Below are 23,329 nucleotides of genomic sequence, written 5' to 3' on the forward strand. Positions count from 1 at the left end.
ATCTGTACTTACATTGAGTCGCGGTGATGTGCCCCTGCTGGATGTTCTCATGAACTGCAGCCTGGGAACTTTTTCCCACGCTCCAGGTCATATGAGGACATCCACCAGGGGGCGCATCACCGCGACTGAAGGAAATGTAGGTCAATGACCTACATTTCATTCATTCGCCGGGGATTACAGGCACGGAGCACAGCTGCATTAGCAGGGCTCGTGCCTGTAAAATAATTAACCCCTTCAGATGGATTACATCGTGGGAAGTGATCTGACATCAGAAGGTATGTATCTTGTGCGTTTATTATTTTGCCAAGCGAGGGCCTGGAAATGGATTGAGAGAACAATAAATTATTACAACAACCGCTGTGTTTATTTCATTAAAATCCTTTTAAATCATGTGTGTGTGTGTTTTTTAACCCTTTCAAACAATTGGATTAATAATGGATAGGTGTCATAATTGACGCCTCTCCATTATTAATCTGGCTTAATGTCACCTTACAATAGCAAGGTGGCATTAACCCTTCATTACCCCATATCCCACCGCTACAGGGAGTGGGAAGAGAGTGGCCAAGTGCCAGAATAGGCGCATCTTCCAGATGTGCCTTTTCTGGGGTGGCTGGGGGCAGATGTTTTTAGCCACGGGGGGGCCAATAACCATGGACCCTCTCCTGGCTATTAATATCTGCCGTCAGTCACTGGCTTTACCATTCTGGCGGAGAAAATTGCGCGGGAGCCCACGCCAATTTTTTCTGCCATTTAACCCTTTATTTCAGCAGCTACAGCGCTGAAATTTTGCACATACACACTACTAACATTAGTAGTGTGGAATATGCAAAAGAAATGGGGATATGAGATGGTTTACTGTATGTAAACCATGTCTCATATCCTGTCGGGTTTGTGCAGGAGAAATGAAAAGCCGGCAATTGAATTACCGACTTTTCACTAACAACGCTGCTTATTTCTCGCAAGTCACACTGCTGGTCCGTGTGGAATCCGTATTTTTCTCACCCCCATAGACTTTCATTGGCGATTTTTTTGCGCAATACGCTGACAAACGCAGCATGCTGCGATTTTGTACGGCCGTAGAAAGCCGTATAATACTGAACCGTAATATACGGCTAATAGGAGCAGCCCCATTGAGAATAATTGTGCCGTATGTTATGCGAGTTTTACGGACGTAGTTTCTGCGCTCTTACGTCCGTAAAACTCGCATGTGTGACCCCGGCCTCAATGTTTAGCTGCCAGAATCGCCTTTCTTCCACCCATAATGAGTGCCCCCTGGTCCTTTGGAAGGAATAAGTAATGTGCTTGTGTTTTGTAGTCTTTCCTACATACATATTTTCTATGAATATTCCTAATGGCTGAGTATTTATTCTCTTTGATTTATACCATGTAAAGATTACTGGAGACAGGAATAAAAATAAAAGTAAAGCAAAACCAACAAAAAGTAAAACATTTTTTTATATACATTTTTTTTAACAGTACCTTCCATTTATTGTAAATATTGAGTACGATTAAATAGTTGTACATCAGTGATATAAAAAATACATAATTCTTAACAATGATTGCGTCCATCTTTTTCTGTCCACTGAATTAAATGAAAGTGAAAATTAGCTGTGGCTTAAATTCATCATTGTCTTTGCTTCTTTTTTTCTGAAGTAAAAAAGGTTCTAAGGGTAGGTTCACATAGATGTATTTTCATTCCGAGTGCTGTCCGTGAAAAAATGGACAGCACTTAGACTAATGCTCTTCAATAAGCCAGTGCAGATGACTGATTAGTGCATGCACTAGCCTCTCCTGGGTGTCGGCTCAGGCTTGTCCATTCAAGTCTATGGGTGTGTAAAAAAACATTAGGTGCTGTAAGAGCCTTTTTCCATTTTTTTGTATGGATACATTGCAATTCTGAAATATATTAAACTGTAAATGGTCTTGTAAATGATTAATAGATGCTGTAAAAAAATAATTTATTATGGACTGCACACAGATAGCAAGTCAGAAAAAAGTTATCAGTTTTCTGCATGAAACTCTAATGATTTTTAATATGCTTATGTGAACCTGGCCTAATAGTGACTTTTATAATCCGCTCCTCACATGTTAACCTCTGTGACATGTCAATGGCTGTAAACAGAGAGAAACTTGTAAATAACATAAATAATAAAGAATAAAGTTATGTTAAAACCAAGCACACCATTGCTTTTCTTGTGAAATTCTCAATAAGTTTGATGTGTCACATGACCTTCTTCCCATTGGAAAAAATAAAGTTGGATCCAAAATGGCCGACTTCAAAATGGCCACCATGGTCACCACCCATCTTGAAAATTTTCCCCCTCCCATATACTAATGTGCCACAAACAGGAAGTTTATATCACCAACCATTCCCATGTTATTTAGGTGTATCCATATACATGGCCCACCCTGTACATATGTAGCCTGGTTAAGGTGCCTTTGTCAATCCTTTTGACTATAATTATTAGTAATATTATTATACATTTTTATAGCGCCATTTATTCCATGGTGCTTTACATGTGAACGGGGAAATTATAGAGAAGTACAATAAACAGGAGTAAAACAAGGCACACACAAGTACAGGAGGAGATCCCCTAAATCCATGACCTAACCTCATTCTACAATATTTGTCTCTTCTGTTGAGTCTCTACCCATGTTACACTCTCAGAATTGTAAAGTATACCATTATAATCTTGTTACATCATAGAATTTAATATTTTACCCTTAAAAAGCGATTTCATGATGCATGATTTAGTTTTGACGAATGATTCTGTTGACGATTATGACAATTCCTTCAAAGATGGTCATTATGATAAAAACTTTATATACAGAAGAATAAACTCCAGTTATACAGGAGTTTATACTAATGCCAGTGCTGAGGAATAATACCCAGAATTATCTTTCATTATAAATTCACCAGACTTTTGAAGCCTTCATATGTGAACGGAGGAATGTTGGGTGCACATGGTGTATTTTTGGATGCACAGGCTACATGGTTCACTTCACAAGACCCATAGTCCTCTTCACTTTGGAAATAAACTCCATCTGGTGAATGCACAGAAGGGTCTACGTCGAAATAATTAAAGGGCCTTAGCAAGAATCCCACAGCATTGCCTGGAGTGGCCGTGTTTGGAAGGTCCTCAGAGTGTGGAATGTGAAGGAACCCAACGGTGACCCAAGCAACCAAGTCCTAAGGGGAGAGAAAGAACAGGTTGGACTCCAAATAAACAGGAAGGGTATGAGGGATATATGTAAATTTGATCAATGAAAGGAGGAACAATATATTAGTAATGGAGATGGTTTGTTTCTATAGCTCCTATGCAGACCTATGTTTCTCCACAGTTACAGACTAAAAACAAACCTTGAGCAACCTGCTATCCTGCAGTGATGAGTTCCTCCCTTGTTTTTGCCATCTCTTTTTTTCCAAACTAGAGACAGTAGAAGGAACAGATGGGCAAAAAAAGGTTTATATACTCAAATTGGTAAGATTTTACTAATCAAGACTGTTTGCAATAATCAATTAGCAATAACATTGATTGCAAATACATGCATAAACATGTTATATGCAGTAATGCCCAGAAATGAATATGATCTGAATGATTTATCACTCCACTTTGTTTGGGGATAATGGGAACAATGATTACAGATGCCCCCTAATAATGTATGGTGTAAATGGCTCTTCCATAGATAGATGTGAAGGATGAACTAGTTTAATATGTAATTCTTCGTTGCTACAGGTGCATCTCACAAAATTAGAATATCATCAAAAAGTTAATTTATTTCAGTTCTTCAATACAAAAAGGGAAACTCATATATTATATAGAGTCATTACAAACAGTGTGATCTATTTTAAGTGTTTATTTCTGTTAATGTTAATGATTATGGTTTCCAGCCAATGAAAACCCAAAAGTCATTATCTCAGTAAATTAGAATACTTTATAACACCAGCTTGAAAAATGATTTTAACATCTGAAATGTTGGCCTACTGAAATGTATGTTCAGTAAATGCACTCAATACTTGGTCGGGGCTCCTTTTGCATCAATTACTGCATCAATGCGGCATGGTCAGTCTGTGGCACTGCTGAGGTGTTATGGAAGCCCAGGTTGCTTTGATAGCAGCCCTCAGCTCGTCTTCATTGTTGGGTCTGGTGTCTCTCATCTTCCTCTTGACACTACCCCATAGATTCTCTATAGGGCTAAGGTCAGACGAGTTTGCTGGCCAATGAAGCACAGTGATACTGTTGTTTTAAACCAGGTATTGGTACTTTTGGCAGTGTGGACAGTTGCCAAGTCCTGCTGGAGAATGAAATTTCCATCACCAAAAAGCTTGTCGGCAGAGAGAATCATGAAGAGCTCAAAAATTTCCTGGTAGATGGCTGTGCTAACTTTGGTCTTGATAAAACACAGTGTAGCTATACTAGCAGATGACATGGCTCCCCAAACCATCACTGATTATGGAAACTTCACACTAGACCTCAAGCAGCTTGTGATGACTCTATCTAATATACAGCTCTGGCAAAAATTAAGAGACCACCACATCAAAACCCTGTCATGGGCAGCCCAATCTCCAGACCTGAATCCCATTGAAAACCTCTGGAATGTAATTAGGAGGATGATGGATAGTCACAAGGCACCAAAAAAAGAATTGCTTACATTTTTGCCCCAGAAGCAGTGAGAAAGACTGGTGGAAAGCATGCCAAGACGCATGAAAGTTGTGGTTAAAAATCATGGATATTCCACAAAATATTGATTTCTGAACTCTTCCTGAGTTAAAACATTAGCATTGTTGTTTCTAAATGATTATGAATTTGTTTTCTTTGCATTATTTGAGGTCTGAAAGCACTGGGTTTTTTTTATTTTGACCATTTTTCTTTATCAGACAAAAATACAAAATGTATTGCTTGGAAATTTGGAGACATGTTGTCAGAAGTTTATAGAATAAAAGAACAATTTACATTTTACTCAAAAATATACCTATAAAGAGAAAAATCAGACAAACTGAACATATTGCAGTGGTCTCTTTAATTTTGCCAGAGCTGTATGAGTTTCACCTTTTGTATTGAAGAACTGAAATAAATTAACTTTTTGATGATATTCTAATTTTGTGAGATGGACCTGCATATATTTTTCGCATCCTGTGTACATGGCTCGTCCATTGATCTCATTTTATATTTGAGCATACAATATAATTTTTATGGGGTAGTAAAATGAGAAACTCAAGTGACCATGTAATGTGATATATGATAAACTGATGGTCAAGTCCTGTAATGGACGCAACGTAAAGCTAGTGTCTCTGCTGCGTATTACAGTGTGCTGTGAACAGATACTGATCAGAGAACATACGATGGTGGAAAAGTACAGATAACGTTTCACTATAAAAAGGCAGTTTTCCTACAATAGACTTCAATTACATTAAAAATGCATGTAAAAGAAAATAAGGGGGTCAGAAAACCATTGAGGCATTCCTGAAAACTGTGGTGACCTGGCCCTATTCCCTAGTAGGGCAGCACACTGACCTTGGTCACTAGTGATGAGCGAGTGTGCTCATTACTCGGGTTGTCCAAGCAAGCTCGGGTGGTCTCTGAGTATTTTGGATGTGCTCGGAGATTATGTTTGAGTTGCCGCAGCTGCATGATTTGCAGCTGCTAGACAGCCTTAATACATGTGGGGGTTGCCTGTTTGTTAGGGAATCCCCACATGTATTCTGGCTGTCTAGCAGCCCCAAATCATGCAGCCTCTTTGACTCAAACATAATCTCTGAGCACATCCAAAATACTCGGAGACCACTCTAGCATGCTTGTAAAACCCCAGTAAGGGGCACACTCGCTCATCACTATTGGTCACCAATCTAAAAATCAGAACTATAACATATTAAAGCAAAACTGTTGCTTTGATTTTATCCATATGTCAGTGAGTGCCAGGGTCGTAGACGTGGCTGAGACTAATGGCTCTAGCGCACCTTGGTCTCCTGTCACATACAAACAATGTCCTTTAGTGAGTGTACTTGCCTCTCTGCTCTCTGCACCTTCAGGATCTCCTCTGGGTGGCTGAAGGCCTTCTCCATACGTTTGCGCACAAATAGAGACACGGTGCAATTGTAACTTAAAACATAGAACTTTACTTTTTCCTCTTCGCAGCACATCATTATTAGATACAACATCAGCATAGGGTTCCAAACAGTCCAGTTTCTCCACTTTCCCTGCACTTCTTCCTACGGTCTTTAGTACTTGCCCAGGTGGTACCGTCTCTTGCGGTACCGCAGTGTCCTCCCTGTTCAGACTCACTACACTCAGGTGTTCCCTCGTCCGTTTAGCCCTGGACCTGAGGGCATCTGCCCATGCAGTGACCTGCCACATTATGGAGCCACCTGCATCCCCGTACTGTTGGTACCTCCGCTGTAGTCTCTGTTCCACCACTGCTGTCATACTGCTGCCAAGGCTGTACTTCTGGCCCACTGGGCCCTGGATGGCTGGGTTACTAGCTTTGAACGTTATGGAGCTACTAGGTAGCTCGGGCTCTAAAGCCCCTCTGCTTCTCCCCAAGAAACTGTTCCTGCCTTATCTCCAGTTAACTCCTCCTATGTTAACTATTATCTATTCCTATCCTACTATTTAGTCCTAATGTTGCCCCCTCTAGTGGGCTAACTTGGTACTGCACTGCCCCTAGACAACTACAGGACAACTATACACAGTGTATAAAACATTCATATGGCAGCAAACGGTTGGAAACACTATATACATAGCAGATTGAAATCACATTTACATAGTGTGGTCACACTCCCACTACATCAAGAACTGGGACGTGCTTAAAGGGGTAGGGGCATATACCAGTTTAGTAACCCCTTACACATAAATCAATAATACGCATAAAATTTTGAAACTTTCCGATGTATCTAATCAGAGAAATTAGCTTTTTTTCGTAATGACAAATCAAACATTTTCGGAATTCTCAATTTCGGGGTAAAATTCCTATTCGGTGAAGACACACTGTCCCATTACTGAGATAGGAGATGGTAGTTGTTTTTATAATATTCTATGTAGAAAGGAAGGGGGAGGAGGTGGAAGGAGCTCTGCTTCTAGCTCCTCTCTCCACCTTTCTTCCCTCTGTATAGAATCTTTTCAGTAATAGCCACCATCTCCTATCACAGTAATGTAAAAATCTGCCTTCACTAAATACAGATTTAACCCAGAATTCAGAAATTTGAAAGTGAAAGATGTGTGAAAGAAAGTCCTGCAGAAGAAAGAAACAGATTTCTCTGACAAACTATATTACTTATTGCTTATTTTCATGTGTGCTATTATTATTATTATTATTATTATTATTATTATTATTATTTTTATTTATTTATTTATACAGCACCAATGATTCATATGCTGTACATGAGAAAGGGTTACATACAAAATACAGATATCACTTACAGTGACAAACTAACAATGATAGACCGGTACAGAGGGAAGAGGACCCTGCCCTTGCAGGCTTACATTCTGCATGCTATCAATTTATAACATATAAATTAAAATGACAATTACTCTATAAGCTTAAGAGTAGGGTTCAACAGTCTTGATGGGTGTTGTTGTATCCTTTCAACCATAGGACTCCATTATTAAGAAATATTTTGATTCCGAAATGACCAACTCCAGCATTTTTGCTATACTACAGACTGAGCGGTGGCAGTGTTTACATCAGACATTAATACATTTACATCTATCTGGATGATGGCTTGTTGATAACATGAATACATACTGATAGCAATTTAACCCCTTAATCCCGTATGACGTACTATCCCGTCAAGGTGACCTGGGACTTAATTCCCGGTGACGGGATAGTACGTCATACGCGATCGGCCGCGCTCACGGGGGGAGCGCGGCCGATCGCGGCCGGGTGTCAGCTGCCTATCGCAGCTGACATCCGGCACTATGTGCCAGGAGCGGTCACGGACCGCCCCCGGCACATTAACCCCCGGCACACCGCGATCAAACATGATCGCAGTGTACCGGCGGTATAGGGAAGCATCGCGCAGGGAGGGGGCTCCCTGCGGGCTTCCCTGAGACCCCCGGAGCAACGCGATGTGATCGCGTTGCTCCGAGGGTCTCCTACCTCCTTCCTCCCTGCAGGTCCCGGATCCAAGATGGCCGCGGCATCCGGGTCCTGCAGGGAAGGAGGTAGCTTACCGAGTGCCTGCTCAGAGCAGACGCTGGTAAGCCTGCACCGATGTAAGTGAGATCGGTGATCTGACAGAGTGTTGTGCACACTATCAGATCATCGATCTGTGATGTCCCCCCCTGGGACAAAGTAAAAAAAAAAGTTTCCACATGTGTAAAAAAAAAAAAAATCCTAAATAAATAATAATAAAAAAATATATATTATTCCCATAAATACATTTCTTTATCTAAATAAAAAAAACAAAACAATAAAGGTACACATATTTAGTATCGCCGCGTCCGTAACGACCCAACCTATAAAACTGCCCCACTAGTTAACCCCTTCAGTAAACACCGTAAGAAAAAAAAAAAAAACGAGGCAAAAAACAACGCTTTATTACCATACCGCCGAACAAAAAGTGGAATAACACGCGATCAAAAAGACTGATATAAATAACCATGGTACCGCTGAAAACGTCATCTTGTCCTGCAAAAAACAAGCCGCCATACAGCATCATCAGCAAAAAAATAAAAAAAGTTATAGTCCTGAGAATAAAGCGATACCAAAATAATTATTTTTTCTATAAAATAGTTTTTATCGTATAAAAGCGCCAAACATAAAAAAATGATATAAATGAAGTATCACTGTAATCGTACTGACCCGACGAATAAAACTGCTTTATCAATTTTACCAAACGCGGAACGGTATAAACGCCTCCCCCAAAAGAAATTCATGAATAGCTGGTTTTTGGTCATTCTGCCTCACAAAAATCGGAATAAAAAGTGATCAAAAACGGTCACGTGTCCGAAAATGTTACCAATAAAAACGTCAGCTCGTCCCGCAAAAAACAAGACCTCACATGACTCTGTGGAGCAAAATGTGGAAAAATTATAGCTCTCAAAATGTGGAGACGCAAAAACTTTTTTTGCTATAAAAAGCATCGCTGGTTTCACACTTGCGTTTTTGTCTGCAGCGTTTTTTGCACAAAAAAACGCATGCGTTTTTTCCCTATATTTAACATTGAAAAAGCATGCGTTTTTTGTACGCGTTTGGTCACGTTTTCAAACGCATGCGTTTTTTTTCTGCATGCGTTCATTTTCATAAATACAACCTGCAGTATTTTCTTGCGTTTTTAAGCACATGCGTTTGCGTTAAAAACGCATGCGTTTTTATCGAAAAAAAACAGAAAACACACTGAAAAGCCACCCACCACCATCAAGGTGATAAAGGGATCCAAACCCTAACCCTAACTCTACCCCTAACCTCACCCCTAACCGTTTAATGAACATTTTCTGACAGTCATAGTGCCACGTATTTAAGTGCCACGTATTTAAGTGCCATGTATTTAAGTGCCACGTATTTCAGTGCCACGTATTTCAGTGCCACGTATCACGTATTTCAGTGCCACGTGTTTCAGTGCCACGTATTTAAGTGCCACGTATCACGTATTTCAGTGCCACGTATCACGTATTTCAGTGCCACGTATTTAAGTGCCACGTATTTAAGTGCCACGTATTTCAGTTGCACGTATTTCAGTGCCACGTATTTCAGTGCCACGTATTTCAGTGCCACGTATTTCAGTGCCACGTATCACGTATTGCAGTGCCACGTGTTTCAGTGCCACGTATCACGTATTTCAGTGCCACGTATTTCAGTGCCACGTATTTCAGTGCCACGTATTTCAGTGCCACGTATTTCAGTCACGTTTAGGGTTAGGGTTAGGGGTAGCTTTAGGGTTAGGGCTAGGGTTGGAGGTAAAGTTAGGGTTAGGGTTGGGGCTAAAGTTAGGGTTGGGGCTAAAGTTAGGGTTAGGGTTTGGATTACATTTACGGTTTGGATTAGGGTTGGGATTAGAATTATGGGTGTGTCAGGGCTAGGGGTGTGGTTAGGGTTACCGTTGGGATTAGGGTTAGGGGTGTGTTTGGGTTAGGGTTTCAGGTAGAATTGGGGAGTTTCCACTGTCCAGGCACATCAGGGGTTCTCCAAACGCGACATGGCGTCCAATCTCAATTCCAGCCAATTCTGCGTTGAAAAAGTAAAACAGTGCTCCTTCCCTTCCGAGCTCTCCCGTGCGCCCAAAAATGGGTTTACCCCAACATATGGGTTATCAGCGTACTCGGGACAAATTGAACAACAACTTCTGGGGTCCAAGTTCTCTTGTTATCCTTGGGAAAATAAAAATTTGGGGGGCTAAAAATCATTTTTGTGGGAAAAAAAAGATGTTTTATTTTCACGGCTCTGCGTTATAAACTGTAGTGAAACACTTGGGGGTTCAAAGTTCTCACAACACATCTAGATAAGTTCCTTGGGAGGTCTAGTTTCCAATATGGGGTCACTTGTGGGGGGTTTGTACTGTTTGGGTACATCAGGGGCTCTGCAAATGCAATGTGACGCCTGCAGACCAATCCATTTAAGGCTGCATTCCAAATGGTGCTCCTTTCCTTCCGAGCTCTGTCATGCGCCCAAACAGTGGTTCCTCCCCACATATGGGGTATCAGCGAACTCAGGACAAATTGGAAAACAAATTTTGGGGTCCAATTTATTCTGTTACCCTTGTAAAAATACAAAGCTGGGGGCTAAAAAATCATTTTTGAGAAAAAAAAAAAAATTATTTTCACGGCTCTGCGTTATAATCTGTAGTGAAACACTTGGGGGTTCAAAGCTCTCAAAACACATCTAGATAAGTTCCTTAGGGGGTCTACTTTCCAAAATGGTGTCACTTGTGGGGGGTTTCAATGTTTAGGCACATCAGGGGCTCTCCAAACGCAACATGGCGTCCCATCTCAATTCCAGTCAATTTTGCATTGAAAAGTCAAATGGCGCTCCTTCCCTTCCAAGCTCTGCCATGCACCCAAACAATGGTTTACACCCACATATGGGGTATCAGCGTACTCAGGACAAATTGCACAACATTTTTTTGGGTCCAATTTCTTCTCTTACCCTTGGGAAAATAAAAAATTGGGGGCGAAAAGATCATTTTTGTGAAAAAATATGATTTTTTATTTTTACGGCTCTGCATTATAAACTTCTGTGAAGCACTTGGTGGGTCAAAGTGCTCACCACACATCTAGATAAGTTCCTTAGGGGGTCTACTTTCCAAAATGGTGTCACTTGTAGGGAGTTTCAATGTTTAGGCACATCAGGGGCTCTCCAAACGCAACATGGCGTCCCATCTCAATTCCAGTCAATTTTGCATTGAAAAGTCAAATGGCGCTCCTTCCCTTCCAAGCTCTGCCATGCGCCCAAACAATGGTTTACACCCACATATGGGGTATCAGCGTACTCAGGACAAATTGCACAACATTTTTTGGGGTCCAATTTCTTCTCTTACCCTTGGGAAAATAAAAAATTGGGGGCGAAAAGATCATTTTTGTGAAAAAATATGATTTTTTATTTTTACGGCTCTGCATTATAAACTTCTGTGAAGCACTTGGTGGGTCAAAGTGCTCACCACACATCTAGATAAGTTCCTTAGGGGGTCTACTTTCCAAAATGGTGTCACTTGTAGGGGGTTTCAATGTTTAGGCACATCAGGGGCTCTCCAAACGCAACATGGTGTCCCATCTCAATTCCAGTCAATTTTGCATTGAAAAGTCAAATGGCGCTCCTTCCCTTCCAAGCTCTGCCATGCGCCCAAACAATGGTTTACACCCACATATGGAGTATCAGCGTACTCAGGACAAATTGCACAACATTTTTTGGGGTCCAATTTCTTCTCTTACCCTTGGGAAAATAAAAAATTGGGGGCGAAAAGATCATTATTGTGAAAAAATATGATTTTTTATTTTTACGGCTCTGCATTATAAACTTCTGTGAAGCACTTGGTGGGTCAAAGTGCTCAACACACATCTAGATAAGTTCCTTAGGGGGTCTACTTTCCAAAATGGTGTCACTTGTAGGGGGTTTCAGTGTTTAGGCACATCAGGGGCTCTCCAAACGCAACATGGCGTCCCATCTCAATTCCAATCAATTTTGCATTGAAAAGTCAAATGGCGCTCCTTCCCTTCCAAGCTCTGCCATGCGCCCAAACAGTGGTTTACCCCCACATATGGGGTATCAGCGTACTCAGGACAAATTGTACAACAACTTTTGGGGTCCATTTTCTCCTGTTACCCTTGGTAAAATAAAACAAATTGGAGCTGAAATAATAATAATTTTGTGTGAAAAAAAGTTAAATGTTCATTTTTATTTAAACATTCCAAAAATTCATGTGAAACACCTGAAGGGTTAATAAACTTCTTGAATGTGGTTTTGAGCACCTTGAGGGGTGCAGTTTTTAGAATGGTTTCACACTTGGGTATTTTCTATCATATAGACCCCTCAAAATGGCTTCAAATGAGATGTGGTCCCTAAAAAAAAATGGTGTTGTAAAAATGAGAAATTTCTGGTCAAATTTTAACCCTTATAACTCCCTAACAAAAAAAATTTTGGTTCCAAAATTGTGCTGATGTAAAGTAGACATGTGGGAAACGTTACTTATTAAGTATTTTGCGTGACATATGTCTGTGATTTAAGGGCATAAAAATTCAAAGTTGGAAAATTGCGAAATTTTCAAAATTTTCGCCAAATTTCCGTTTTTTTCACAAATAAACGCAAGTTATATAGAATAAATTTTACCACTAACATGAAGTACAATATGTCACGAGAAAACATTGTCAGAATCGCCAAGATCCGTCAAAGCGTTCCAGAGTTATAGCCTCATAAAGGGACAGTGGTCAGAATTGTAAAAATTGGCCCGGTCATTAACGTGCAAACCACCCTCGGGGCTTAAGGGGTTAAATCAGTAACTATAAGGTAATTGTAGCTCATTGGCTCACTCGGCTGCTCACAGAGGTAGACGCAGGAGTGTTTCTCATTTTAATCTTCTACTGGTCTATTGAAAAGGTATGGCATAACAGGAAAACAAATAAATAACTTATAGCACAAACTATGTGGCTGCGAGGATCCGCCCGCACAGGGAAAAAAGTGGGGACCAGCTCACTTTATCCTAAACACAGCTCTTGATCTCTCATCTCCAGGCACACTGAACACTGAATGATTCAGAATGCTGACTATTTACATTCTAGACTACATGCTGGAGTGGAGATATGGTGAACAGTCTCCCACCCAATCTTCAGCTGTTCACAAAAAATCCAACCTATATCATGGCCGATTAACCCCTCTCAGCACTTAATGTGCTTGAACATTTCCCCAGGTTCATCTCACTGAAGCTAATAACCTCAGTGATACATATCTCCCCTACAGTACTTTACCAGTGATTTTGTCACATAACACACGGGACATCAAAATGAAATCCACTATGTAAACTCAACTCACTGTTAATATTTTAAGGTAATATAATAAAAAAGACCCTTTTGGTATATTTTTTGTATTTTAATACATTTAGCAGTCATCTGAAAATTGTAGTGTGATAAGGAGATAATATTTATGGATATAGTGCACACAGAAGAAGGCCCTGTCCAAAGTTTGCGCTAGGGCCCAAAGGACTCTAGTTATGCCACAGTTAACTGGCATCACCCACTCAGCTCAGAGCCATGTTGCCAGTAATATGGTAACTGACTGCAGGGCAAGTGATTGGTTGCAGTGGTGACATGCTGGCTGCTTAAAAAAAAGACCTGGAGGACAACGGAGCATCAGCACTGGACCAGCGGTAAAGAGAATAGTTGAGTAGTGTTGCTTTTGGTTTTATAACATTTCAGCAGTTAAATGATCCATTTTATGTAAGGTGTCTAAATGTTAATGTTCAGCATTAGATGGATTCATAACGTAAAATACTTATGTTCTTTGACCCACATTTTCTTACCTGATGTTCTATATTCTCGTTATTTATAAACTTAGAGAACGTTACAATTGGACTCCAAGGATTATTTTGATTGTAGATGGAACTACTTTCAGGCTCTGCCTCCTTACGTTTGGTCACTGCTAACTTGTACCTTAAAATTAATGAGATTGTACATGTCATCACATGATGTACAGATTTGGAGGTTGGCTATAATGGCGCATTAGTATTGTAAGTATTAGAGACTTAATAATAAAAATGACCAAAAATAGAAATAACACCACATTTTAATATATTTAGCCATAGTATGAATTGATTTACTCTGTTTAAGTCATTCTTATTCTTTTTCAACAGAACTTAGTTATATCAGTAGTTAACCAATATGTCACAAATCCCTAATACATAGAACTGGACAACTAAATGGGTTATACTGCGCTGCTGTGGAGAAAAAATGAAGCATGCCAATACAATGTCAGGTGGTTTAATTCATCAACGTGTTTCGATGTATCATCAGGACAACTCCCACGAATGTGCAGAATTTATCTCCTCGCGGGTCTGCAACATACAAGCCATCCAGGTGAGCACAATCGTGCGTATCCTTCTATATTGTTATCCAGATAAGACCCTATTTGTCTCTCACAAATCCATAGGTATGGCCGTATTGTCAGAAAGTGCCTTTTTGTTCAAAGTGACTGTTTATAATTAATATATTATAAACAGAATCCTGTGAACTTATCTTTATTAAAATTAATCTGTCAGCAACATTTCACCCCTCCAAACTGTTTAGTATATGCACATGAAGCTCTATTAGAAACAAGTCTAGCAATACCTTTACATGGCCTGTCCGCTCCTCCATTACTAAGAGATATCAAAGCTTGAATTGATATGCAAATAAAGCTTAAGAGCTATGGTAGATCTGAAGCCTCAATCATTCCAGCTCTATTCCCCACAGAGCACTGCCTACTCCTGCTTGACTCAGCTTCTATACTGTGTGGTTGGCAAACACTCTCGCACCTCTCCTGCTTTAACTCTGCTGCATAACTAATCCACCTCTCTCCTTGCTACTCCTCTGCTTCTCACTTCTGCAAATCCCTTCTTTGGCTCCCAATTCCACAATGAATTCAATTCAAACTTCTAACACTGATCTACAAAGAAGTCCCTAATCCATCTCCCCTATACATCTCTGAACTAATCTCCCAATATCTTCCCACATTTAATCTCTGGTCCTCCCAAGACCTTCTTGTCTCCTCCACACTTGTAGGTTCCTCACCCAATCGCCTGCCCCGTGTATACCCCATCATCTGGAATTCTGTGACCGAACATGTCCGATTATCCCCTACAATCAGAACTTTCAAGAGGAACTTGAAAACCCATCTCATCAGGACAGCTTACAGCCTGCAATGACCCCACTGCCACCTCACCAACACCAGAGCTCCCACCTCACCAACACTCTGTCGAAACCTCTAAACCTACTATCTCCTTCCCAATTATCCTGTAGAATGTAAGCCTGGAAGGGCAAGGTTCTCTCCCCACTGTACCTATCTGAACCAGTTTGTTAATTGTAATTTCTATTTGTGGTTTGTATGTAACCCCTCCTCATGTACAGCACCATGGAATCAATAGAGCAATAAAAATAAATAATAAAAATAATGTGCATATAAATAGCTTGGAGGATGAAATCCTGCTGACAGAATGCCTTTAAAAACATAAATCTTTAAGTTTTCAGAGTGACCACTGAGCCTCACAATAGTCTGAAACTTCCTGATTTCCTGTTCTGTAGATATCACATTTTAGGCCATATGGAAGTTAAAATGATATAATAAGCAAGTATCCCCTAACCAGAAGAACCACAACATCTGGGATCCCTATTGATTGCCAGAATGGAGGCCTCATGTCTCCATTGCAATACAGCAATTATTGAACATGCATGCTACCACTCCCTGCAAAGTCTTGTATTCTATGCAAAACGTAACTTACACAGAAGTAGACTAGCAATTTCTGGCCTTCAATTGTCACCAATTCCAACAGATCCAGAAAACGGGTTATGGTTCAAAGAGGAAGTTTATGGTTGCTTTCTAAAGTACTTAGTTCCTAGAGATTAGCCATTGAATATTTCTTTCCATCAAAAGCAAAGAATAATCTGAAAGCCTTACCATGTGGATAGCTTGGATGTTAACAATGAGACCCAGGTACCTCTGGCTTTAACACTATCTCGAATTTCCCCCCTCACCTCAAGTGGCAATGCACAGCCAAACTACAGTGGCTTGCGAAAATATTCAATCCCACCTGTCTATTTTGTTACATTACAGCCTGTGTTTAAATAACATTGTAATCCGATTTGTGTGTGATGCATCAGCACTATATAGTATAAGTTGATGAAGTGAAGTGAGAAAATTATAGTCACTTATGGGATCTGTGAAGGGTGGGGGGATATAATGGCAGCTTTAAATCGTCCTATAAGCATGCTATGACGCATGAAAGATGTGATTAAAAATCATGGTTATTCCACAAAATATTGATTTCTGAACTCTTCCTGAGTTAAAACATTAGTATTGTTGTTTGTAAATGATTATGAACTTGTTTTCTTTGCATTATTTGAGATCTGAAAGCACTGTTTTTTTTTTATTTTGACCATCATTTCTCCTTTTCAGAAAAAAATACCAAATTTATTGCTTGGAAATTCGGAGACATGTTGTCAGAAGTTTATAGAATAAATGAACAATTTACATTTTACTCAAAAATATACCTATAAAGAGAAAAAACAGACAAACTGAACATTTTGAAGTGGTCTCTTAATTTTTGCCAGAGCTATATATGTATAGTTGAAACTAGAAGTTTACATACACTATATAAAAAGACACATATGCATGTTTTTCTCAATATCTGACACAAAATCAGAATAAACCTTTCCCGTTTTAGGTCAGTTAGGATTACCATAATTATTAATATTTGCCAAATGCCAGAATAATGAGAGCGAGAGAATGTTTAAGGCATTTTTATCACTTACTGCAAAGTCAAAAGTTTGCATACACTAAGATTATTATGCCTTTCAACAATTCTGGACTGCCCACATTATTATTATTATTATACATTTTTATAGCGCCATTTATTCCATGGCGCTTTACATGTGAATGGGTCAAATATAGACAAGTACAATAAACATGAGTAAAACAAGGCACACACAAGCACAGGAGGAGAGAGGACCTTGCCCGCAAGGGCTCACAGTCTACAGGGGATGGGTGAGGATACACTATTAGAGGGTAGAGCTGCTCATGCGGCGGTTCAGCAGACAGAGGATCGCTGCAGGTCGTAGGCTTGTCGGAAGAGGTGGGTCTTCGTGTTCCTTTTGGAGGTTTCCGTGGTAGGCAAGAGCCTGATGTGTTGGGGTAGAGAGTTCCAGAGTATTGGGGAAGCACGGGAGAAGTCTTGTATGCGGTCGTGGGAGGAAGAGATGACAGAGGAGTAGCGAAGGAGATCATGAAAGGATCAAAGGTTGCGTGTAGGTAGGTACCGGGAGACCTTGTCACAGATGTATGGAGGAGACAGGTTGTAAATGGCTTTGTATGTCATTATTAGTGTTTTGAACTGTAGCCTGTGGGCAATAGGAAGCCAATGGAGGGCCAGGCAGAGAGGAGAGGCAGGGGAATAAAGGGGAGACAGGTGGATTAGTCGGGCAGCAGAGTTTAGGATGGATTGGAGTGGTGCCAAAGTGCTAGAGGGGAGGTTGGAGAGTCGGAGGTTGCAGTCGAGGTGGGAGATTATAAGAGCATGCACTAGTGTTTTTGTGGTTTCATGGTTAAGGAATGCACGGATACAGGAAATGTTTTTGAGTCGGAATCGGCAGGAGGAGGCAAGGGCTTGGATATGTGGATTGAAAGAGAGGGCAGAGTCAAGGATCACCCCGAGGTACTGAGTGTGCGGGACTGGGGATGATGAAGTCATGCATTTGGAAGATTCTGATTTTTTTTTAGCCACATCTGGGTTAATTAGAGAAACACCTGTGGATGTATTTTAATGCACACCTGAAACACACTGCTTCTTTGTGTAGCATCATGGAAAAGTCTCAAGAAATCAGCCAAGATATTAGGAAGAGAATTGGGGACTTGCACAAGTCTGGCTCATCCTTGGGTACAATTTCAAGATACCTGAAGGTGCCTCATTCATTTGTACAAACAATTATACGCAAGTACAAACAAGATGGGAATGCCCAGCCATCATACCGCTCAGGACGGGTTCTATGTCCCAAAGATGAACATGCTTTGGTCCGACATGTGCATATCAACCCACGGGCAAAAGCAAAAGACCTTGTGAAGATGATGGCGGAAGCTGATAAGATTGTGTCAATATCCACAGTGAAATGAGTACTGTATCAACATGGATTGAAAGGCCACTCTGCCAGGAACAAGCCATTACTTCAAAAGAAACATATAAAAGCCAGATTAATGTTTGCGAATGCACACAGTAACAAAGACCTTAATTTTTGGAGACTTGTCTTCTGGTCTGATGAAACTAAAATTGAACGTTTTGCGCATAATGACTATCGTTACATTTGAATGAAAAAGGGAGAAGCTTGGAAGCCTAAGAACACCATCCCAACTGTGAAACACGGGGGTGGCAGCATCGCGTTGTGGGGTTGTTTTGCTTCAAGAGGGACTGGTGCACTTCACAAAATAGATGGCATCCTGAGAAAAGAAGATTATGTGACAATACTGAAGCAACATCTCAGAACATCAGCCAGGAAGTTAACGCTTGGGCGGAAATGGGTCTTCCAAATGGACAATGACCCAAAGAATACTGCCAAAATGGTACCAAAGTGGCTTAAGGATAGCAAAGTCAATGTTTTGGAGTGACCATCACAAAGCCCTGATCTCAATCCTATTGAAAATGTATGAGCAAAGCTGAAAAGGCAGGTGCGAACATGGCGACCTACAAACCTGAATCGGTTACAACAGTTTTGTCAGGAGGAATGATATTCTCTCTCTCACATTATTCTGGCATTTGGCAAATATTAATAATTATGGTAATCCTAATTGATCTAAAATGGGAAAGGTTTATTCTGATTTCATGTCAGATATTGAGAAAAAACATGCATATGTGTCTTTTTATATAGTGTATGTAAACTTCTATTTTCAACTGTATGCAAGCTGCCCAGGCCAGGTCAGAAGCAGAGAAAAAGCGGGCATTACCCGCAGTTGCAGCATCCGTGGCCGCTGTCATGCGTAATGGTAGCTCCAAGATCCAGGGGCATCTTGGAGGACGATGGCTTCCCCCTTTCCAACTAAATGGCTGCTGGGTCAGATGGAGGCCAGGAGACAGGTTCCCGGGAGAACTGACAGAAGATGTGGAGGTCACATATATTCTGGCCATGTCCAGCCAGGGGTTTCAGGTGGAGGTGGAAACTGATAACAGTCTGAAAGCTCTTAAGAAGAAGGCGGCACAGCCTCCCTCAGACTCAGACCTCAAGCAGGTGGTCTGAGACCAAGGACGACTGTACCGTGTAATGGTCCAGCAAGGTTCACTGGAGGCGTGGCCTAGGGACCGACAGTTAGTGGTACCCTATCCATTCAGGGCAGAGTTGATGTGGATTGCTCATGAGATTCCAATGGCCAGACATCTATGGATCGTTAAGACTAAGGCCAGGCTAGCCTAACATTTCTATTGCCCAAAGATGGGGTTCGATGTGGCTGCCTACTGTCGTTCCTGATATACCTGTCAGAGGGTGGGCCCCAAAGAACCACTGGTAACTCTCCCCATCATTGAAAAGCCTTTCAGGAGGGCAGCTGTGGATTTGGTTGGCCCAATGGCCACTCCCATCAGCTCCGGTAAACGCTTTGTACTGACAGTAGTAGACTATGCCACCCGGTACTCATAAGCGGTAGCCTTATAGTCCATTTAGAGCTGACAAGATGGCCACCGCCTTACTAGAGATTTTCTCCCAAGTGGGTTTTTCCCAGGGACCAAGTTCATTTTGCAACTGCTGGAGTCGCTCTGTAAGCAGATACAGGTGCAACATCAGGTGACCAGCCCATAGCACCCACAGACTAATGGCCTGTGCAAATGGGTCAATTGCACCCTGAAGCAGATGCTTAAGATGTTGGTCAACTTCCACTTGAGCGACTGGGAGCGGAACCTCCCACACCTGCCATTTGCCTAACGAGAGGTTCCACAGGCCTCGACGGAGTTCTCTCCCTTCGAGCTCCTATAAATGCGATGTATTCTGGGGCCACTGGCTCTGGTGAAAGAGTTCTAAGAAGACTTAGCCAACTCTGGAGTGTCAGTCATTGAGTATGTTGTGCGCTTCTGTGACAAAATGCAAGTCTTGACACAGCTGCTGCATGATAATATGACAAGAGTACAGTCTGAACAGAATTGATGGTACAACCAGAATGCTTATGAGAGGACCTACCAGTTGGGTCAAAAGGTGTGGGTACTGATCCTCTTACCCCAGGACAAGCTACAGGTGGCCTGGGAGGCCCATACCTCATGCATCAGCAGCTCAACGCAGTAATGTACCTGGCTACCCTGGACCAGGTCTATGGAAGACGGAAGGCCTTACATGTGAACATTATGAAGGTACATCATGATCAGGAAGCCTGCAGCCTCCCCGTATGCAACATGCCAGAAGAGGGGGAGGTGGAGCCTCCCAGATATGCTCACCAAGGCTAGGTGGGACCATCAAGGATGTGGAGGTTTGCAACCAGATATTGTCGGACCCTACACCCCTTCTGGGATTTGTTCAGCAACAAGCCCGGAAGGACAGTGTCACGCTCGCACCCAGACTGGTTGGCGCGGGTGTGCGGGGGTGCAGCCCCTCTGTGCCACAGACCAGACTACCATAGAAGGGGCGTAACTAAGTAGCTTCCTTGGTATTCGCTGGAGCCTCTGATGGTGAGGTCAGACTTGTGCGGCAGGAAGCTACCAGGTACCACTCCAGGGTGGTGTCAGGCTGTGTCTGCTGATCCCACCGGGGAAGGGAACATAGACAGACAAGCGGGCACGGCTTGCACTCTGGCAGACAGGTGGGCACGGCTGGGACACAGGCAGGCAGACTGGTACAACAGAGACACTGTCAGGCAGGCGGGCACGGCTGGCTCTCGGGCAGGCAGGTATGGCTGGCGCTCTGGCAGGACAGGCGGACAAGGCTGGTACACTGGAAGGACCAGAGTCAAGTAGAGAAATGCAGGAGGCGGAGCCAAGAGCAGGAGGCGGAGACAAGTACAGAAACGCAGGAGGCGGAGCCAAGTACAGAAAAGCAGGAGGCAGAGCCAAGAGCAGGAGGCGGAGCCAAGAACAGAAACGCAGGAGGCGCAGCCAAGAGCAGGAGGCAGAGCTAAGAGCAGAGACGCAGGAGACGTAGCAGGGAAGAACCGCAAGGAGCGGAGCAAGGTAGAACCACAAGGAGCCGCAGAGCAAGAGCTGAGCGGAGAGTGCAGAGCTAAGAGCGGCGAAAAGCAAGACACTGAGCTGAGAGCAGAGCAGGACACAGAGTGCAGACCCAAGAGCAAAACCACAGAGTGCAGAGCAAGGTCACAGAATGCAGAGGAAGGAGCAAAGCAAGGTCGCAGAGAGCAGAGCCGAAAGCAGGGCAAAGCTACAGAGAGCAGAGCCAAGAGCAAAGCCACAGAGTGCAGAGCTGAGAGCAGAGCAAAGTCAGAGTGCAGAGCTGAGTGCAGAGCAAAACACAGAGTGCAGAGCTGAAAGCAGAGCAAAGCAAGACACAGAGTGCACAGCAGAGAAAGCAAACCAAGACAGGGATATAAACGAACACAGGAACAGAGTCAGGAACGGGACAAGACACAGAGACACGGACACAAGCCAGGGCACTACACCCCACTGGGTGGCAAACACAGGACACAGACCAGGGTACAATGCCCCACTGGGTGGCGGACACAAGAGTCACACAGACAGGGCCTGGCACCTCAGCAGCTAAGAACTGACTGAGGGAGTAAGTTGCACAGGCCCCCACCAATGAGTGGGGAAGTATTAAATACAGGAAGTCTCATGGCTATTGGACGGGGACACCTTAGCAAGGTGCACACAGTCTCAATAAGAAACAGGAGTTGCCGGTGTCGCCCCCCTATGCACACAGACAGAAGACATTCACAGAGCAAGCATGAAATATGAGGCACAAAGCATGGAGACGGCAGCAGAGAGAAGTCACAACATGGCCCAGAGAAGTGAGTGAGTTTGTGTGTAAAGCAGGTGGGGGATGGGAGGCCATGCAGTGATGCCAGCAGGGTTGTTACAGACAGAGTTGGCCATCCATCAGGTGGACATTGGGAATCACCCCCCAATCTGGCGTTCACCATATCGGGTCTCCATGGAGGTACAGCAGCACATGCGCCAGCAGATTGACAAGATGCTGAAGATGGGGGTCATCCAATTTCAAGCAGTGCATGGGCATCGCCTCTAGTCCTTGTCCCAAAGAAGGATTGAACAACCCAGTTCAAGGGGCTCAACGCTGTCACGGTCGCCAATGCGTATCCAATGCCACGCATCAAGGACCTGCTCGATCAGTTGGCCAGGACCTAGTACCTGACCATCATGGATCTGAGCTGGGGATATTGGCAGATTCCCATGACCCACAAGGCACTGGAACACTCTGCCTTTATCATCCTGTTTAGACTGTATGAGTCCACAGTGAAGCCATTTTGCAAGAAGAATGCCCCTGCCACATTTCAGTGGATGGTTAACATGCTGCTCAAGGGGCTTAAATGGTATGCGGCCACATACCTAAACGACATTGCTGTCTTCAGTCCCACCTGAGAGGATTACCTAGAGTATCCGGCGCAGGTGCTCGGGTGGATCCACTGAGCCAGCTTAACCATCAAGTAGGAAAAGTGCCAGCTGGGTATGAGTGAGGTCCACTATCTGGGACACCAGGTACAGTGCCTTGCGAAAGTATTCGGCCCCCTGGAACTTTTCAACCTTTTCCCACATATCATGCTTCAAACATAAAGATACCAAATGTAAATTTTTGGTGAAGAATCAACAACAAGTGGAACACAATTGTGAAGTTGAACGAAATTTATTGGTTATTTAAAATTTTTGTGGAAATTCAAAAACTGAAAAGTGGGGCGTGCAATATTATTTGTCCCCTTTACTTTCAGTGCAGCAAACTCACTCCGGATGTTCATTGTGGATCCAATGATCCAATATTGTCCTAAATGCCTAATGATGATAAATATAATCCACCTATGTGTAATCAAGTCTTCGTATATATGCACCTGCTCTGTGATAGTCTCAGGGTTCTGTTTGAAGCACAGAGAGCGTCATGAAGGCCAAGGAACACAACATGATACTGTTGTGGAGAAGTTTAAAGCCAGATTTGGATACAAAATGATTTCCAAAACTATAAACATCCCAAGGAGCACTGAGCAAGTGATCATATTGAAATGGAAGGAGTAT

General features: G+C 42.5%; 1 protein-coding gene across 1 annotated transcript in view; it reads right to left on the reverse strand.

Annotated features, from left to right (window-relative positions):
• Window positions 1-1,463: 1,463 nt before the first annotated feature.
• Window positions 1,464-23,329, reverse strand: part of AOC3 (amine oxidase copper containing 3) — a 29,714-nt gene continuing 7,848 nt past the window's right edge. The window contains exons 3-4 of the mRNA XM_077252069.1: window positions 13,946-14,075; window positions 1,464-3,190 (exon numbers count right to left, since the gene is read on the reverse strand). Coding sequence (XP_077108184.1) covers window positions 2,906-3,190; window positions 13,946-14,075 — 415 coding nt within the window. The 3' untranslated portion in view covers window positions 1,464-2,905. The remainder of the gene's footprint in view (window positions 3,191-13,945; window positions 14,076-23,329) is intronic.

This window comes from Ranitomeya variabilis, chromosome 4 (assembly GCF_051348905.1).
Source record: "Ranitomeya variabilis isolate aRanVar5 chromosome 4, aRanVar5.hap1, whole genome shotgun sequence".
Classification (NCBI taxonomy): Eukaryota; Metazoa; Chordata; class Amphibia; order Anura; family Dendrobatidae; genus Ranitomeya; species Ranitomeya variabilis.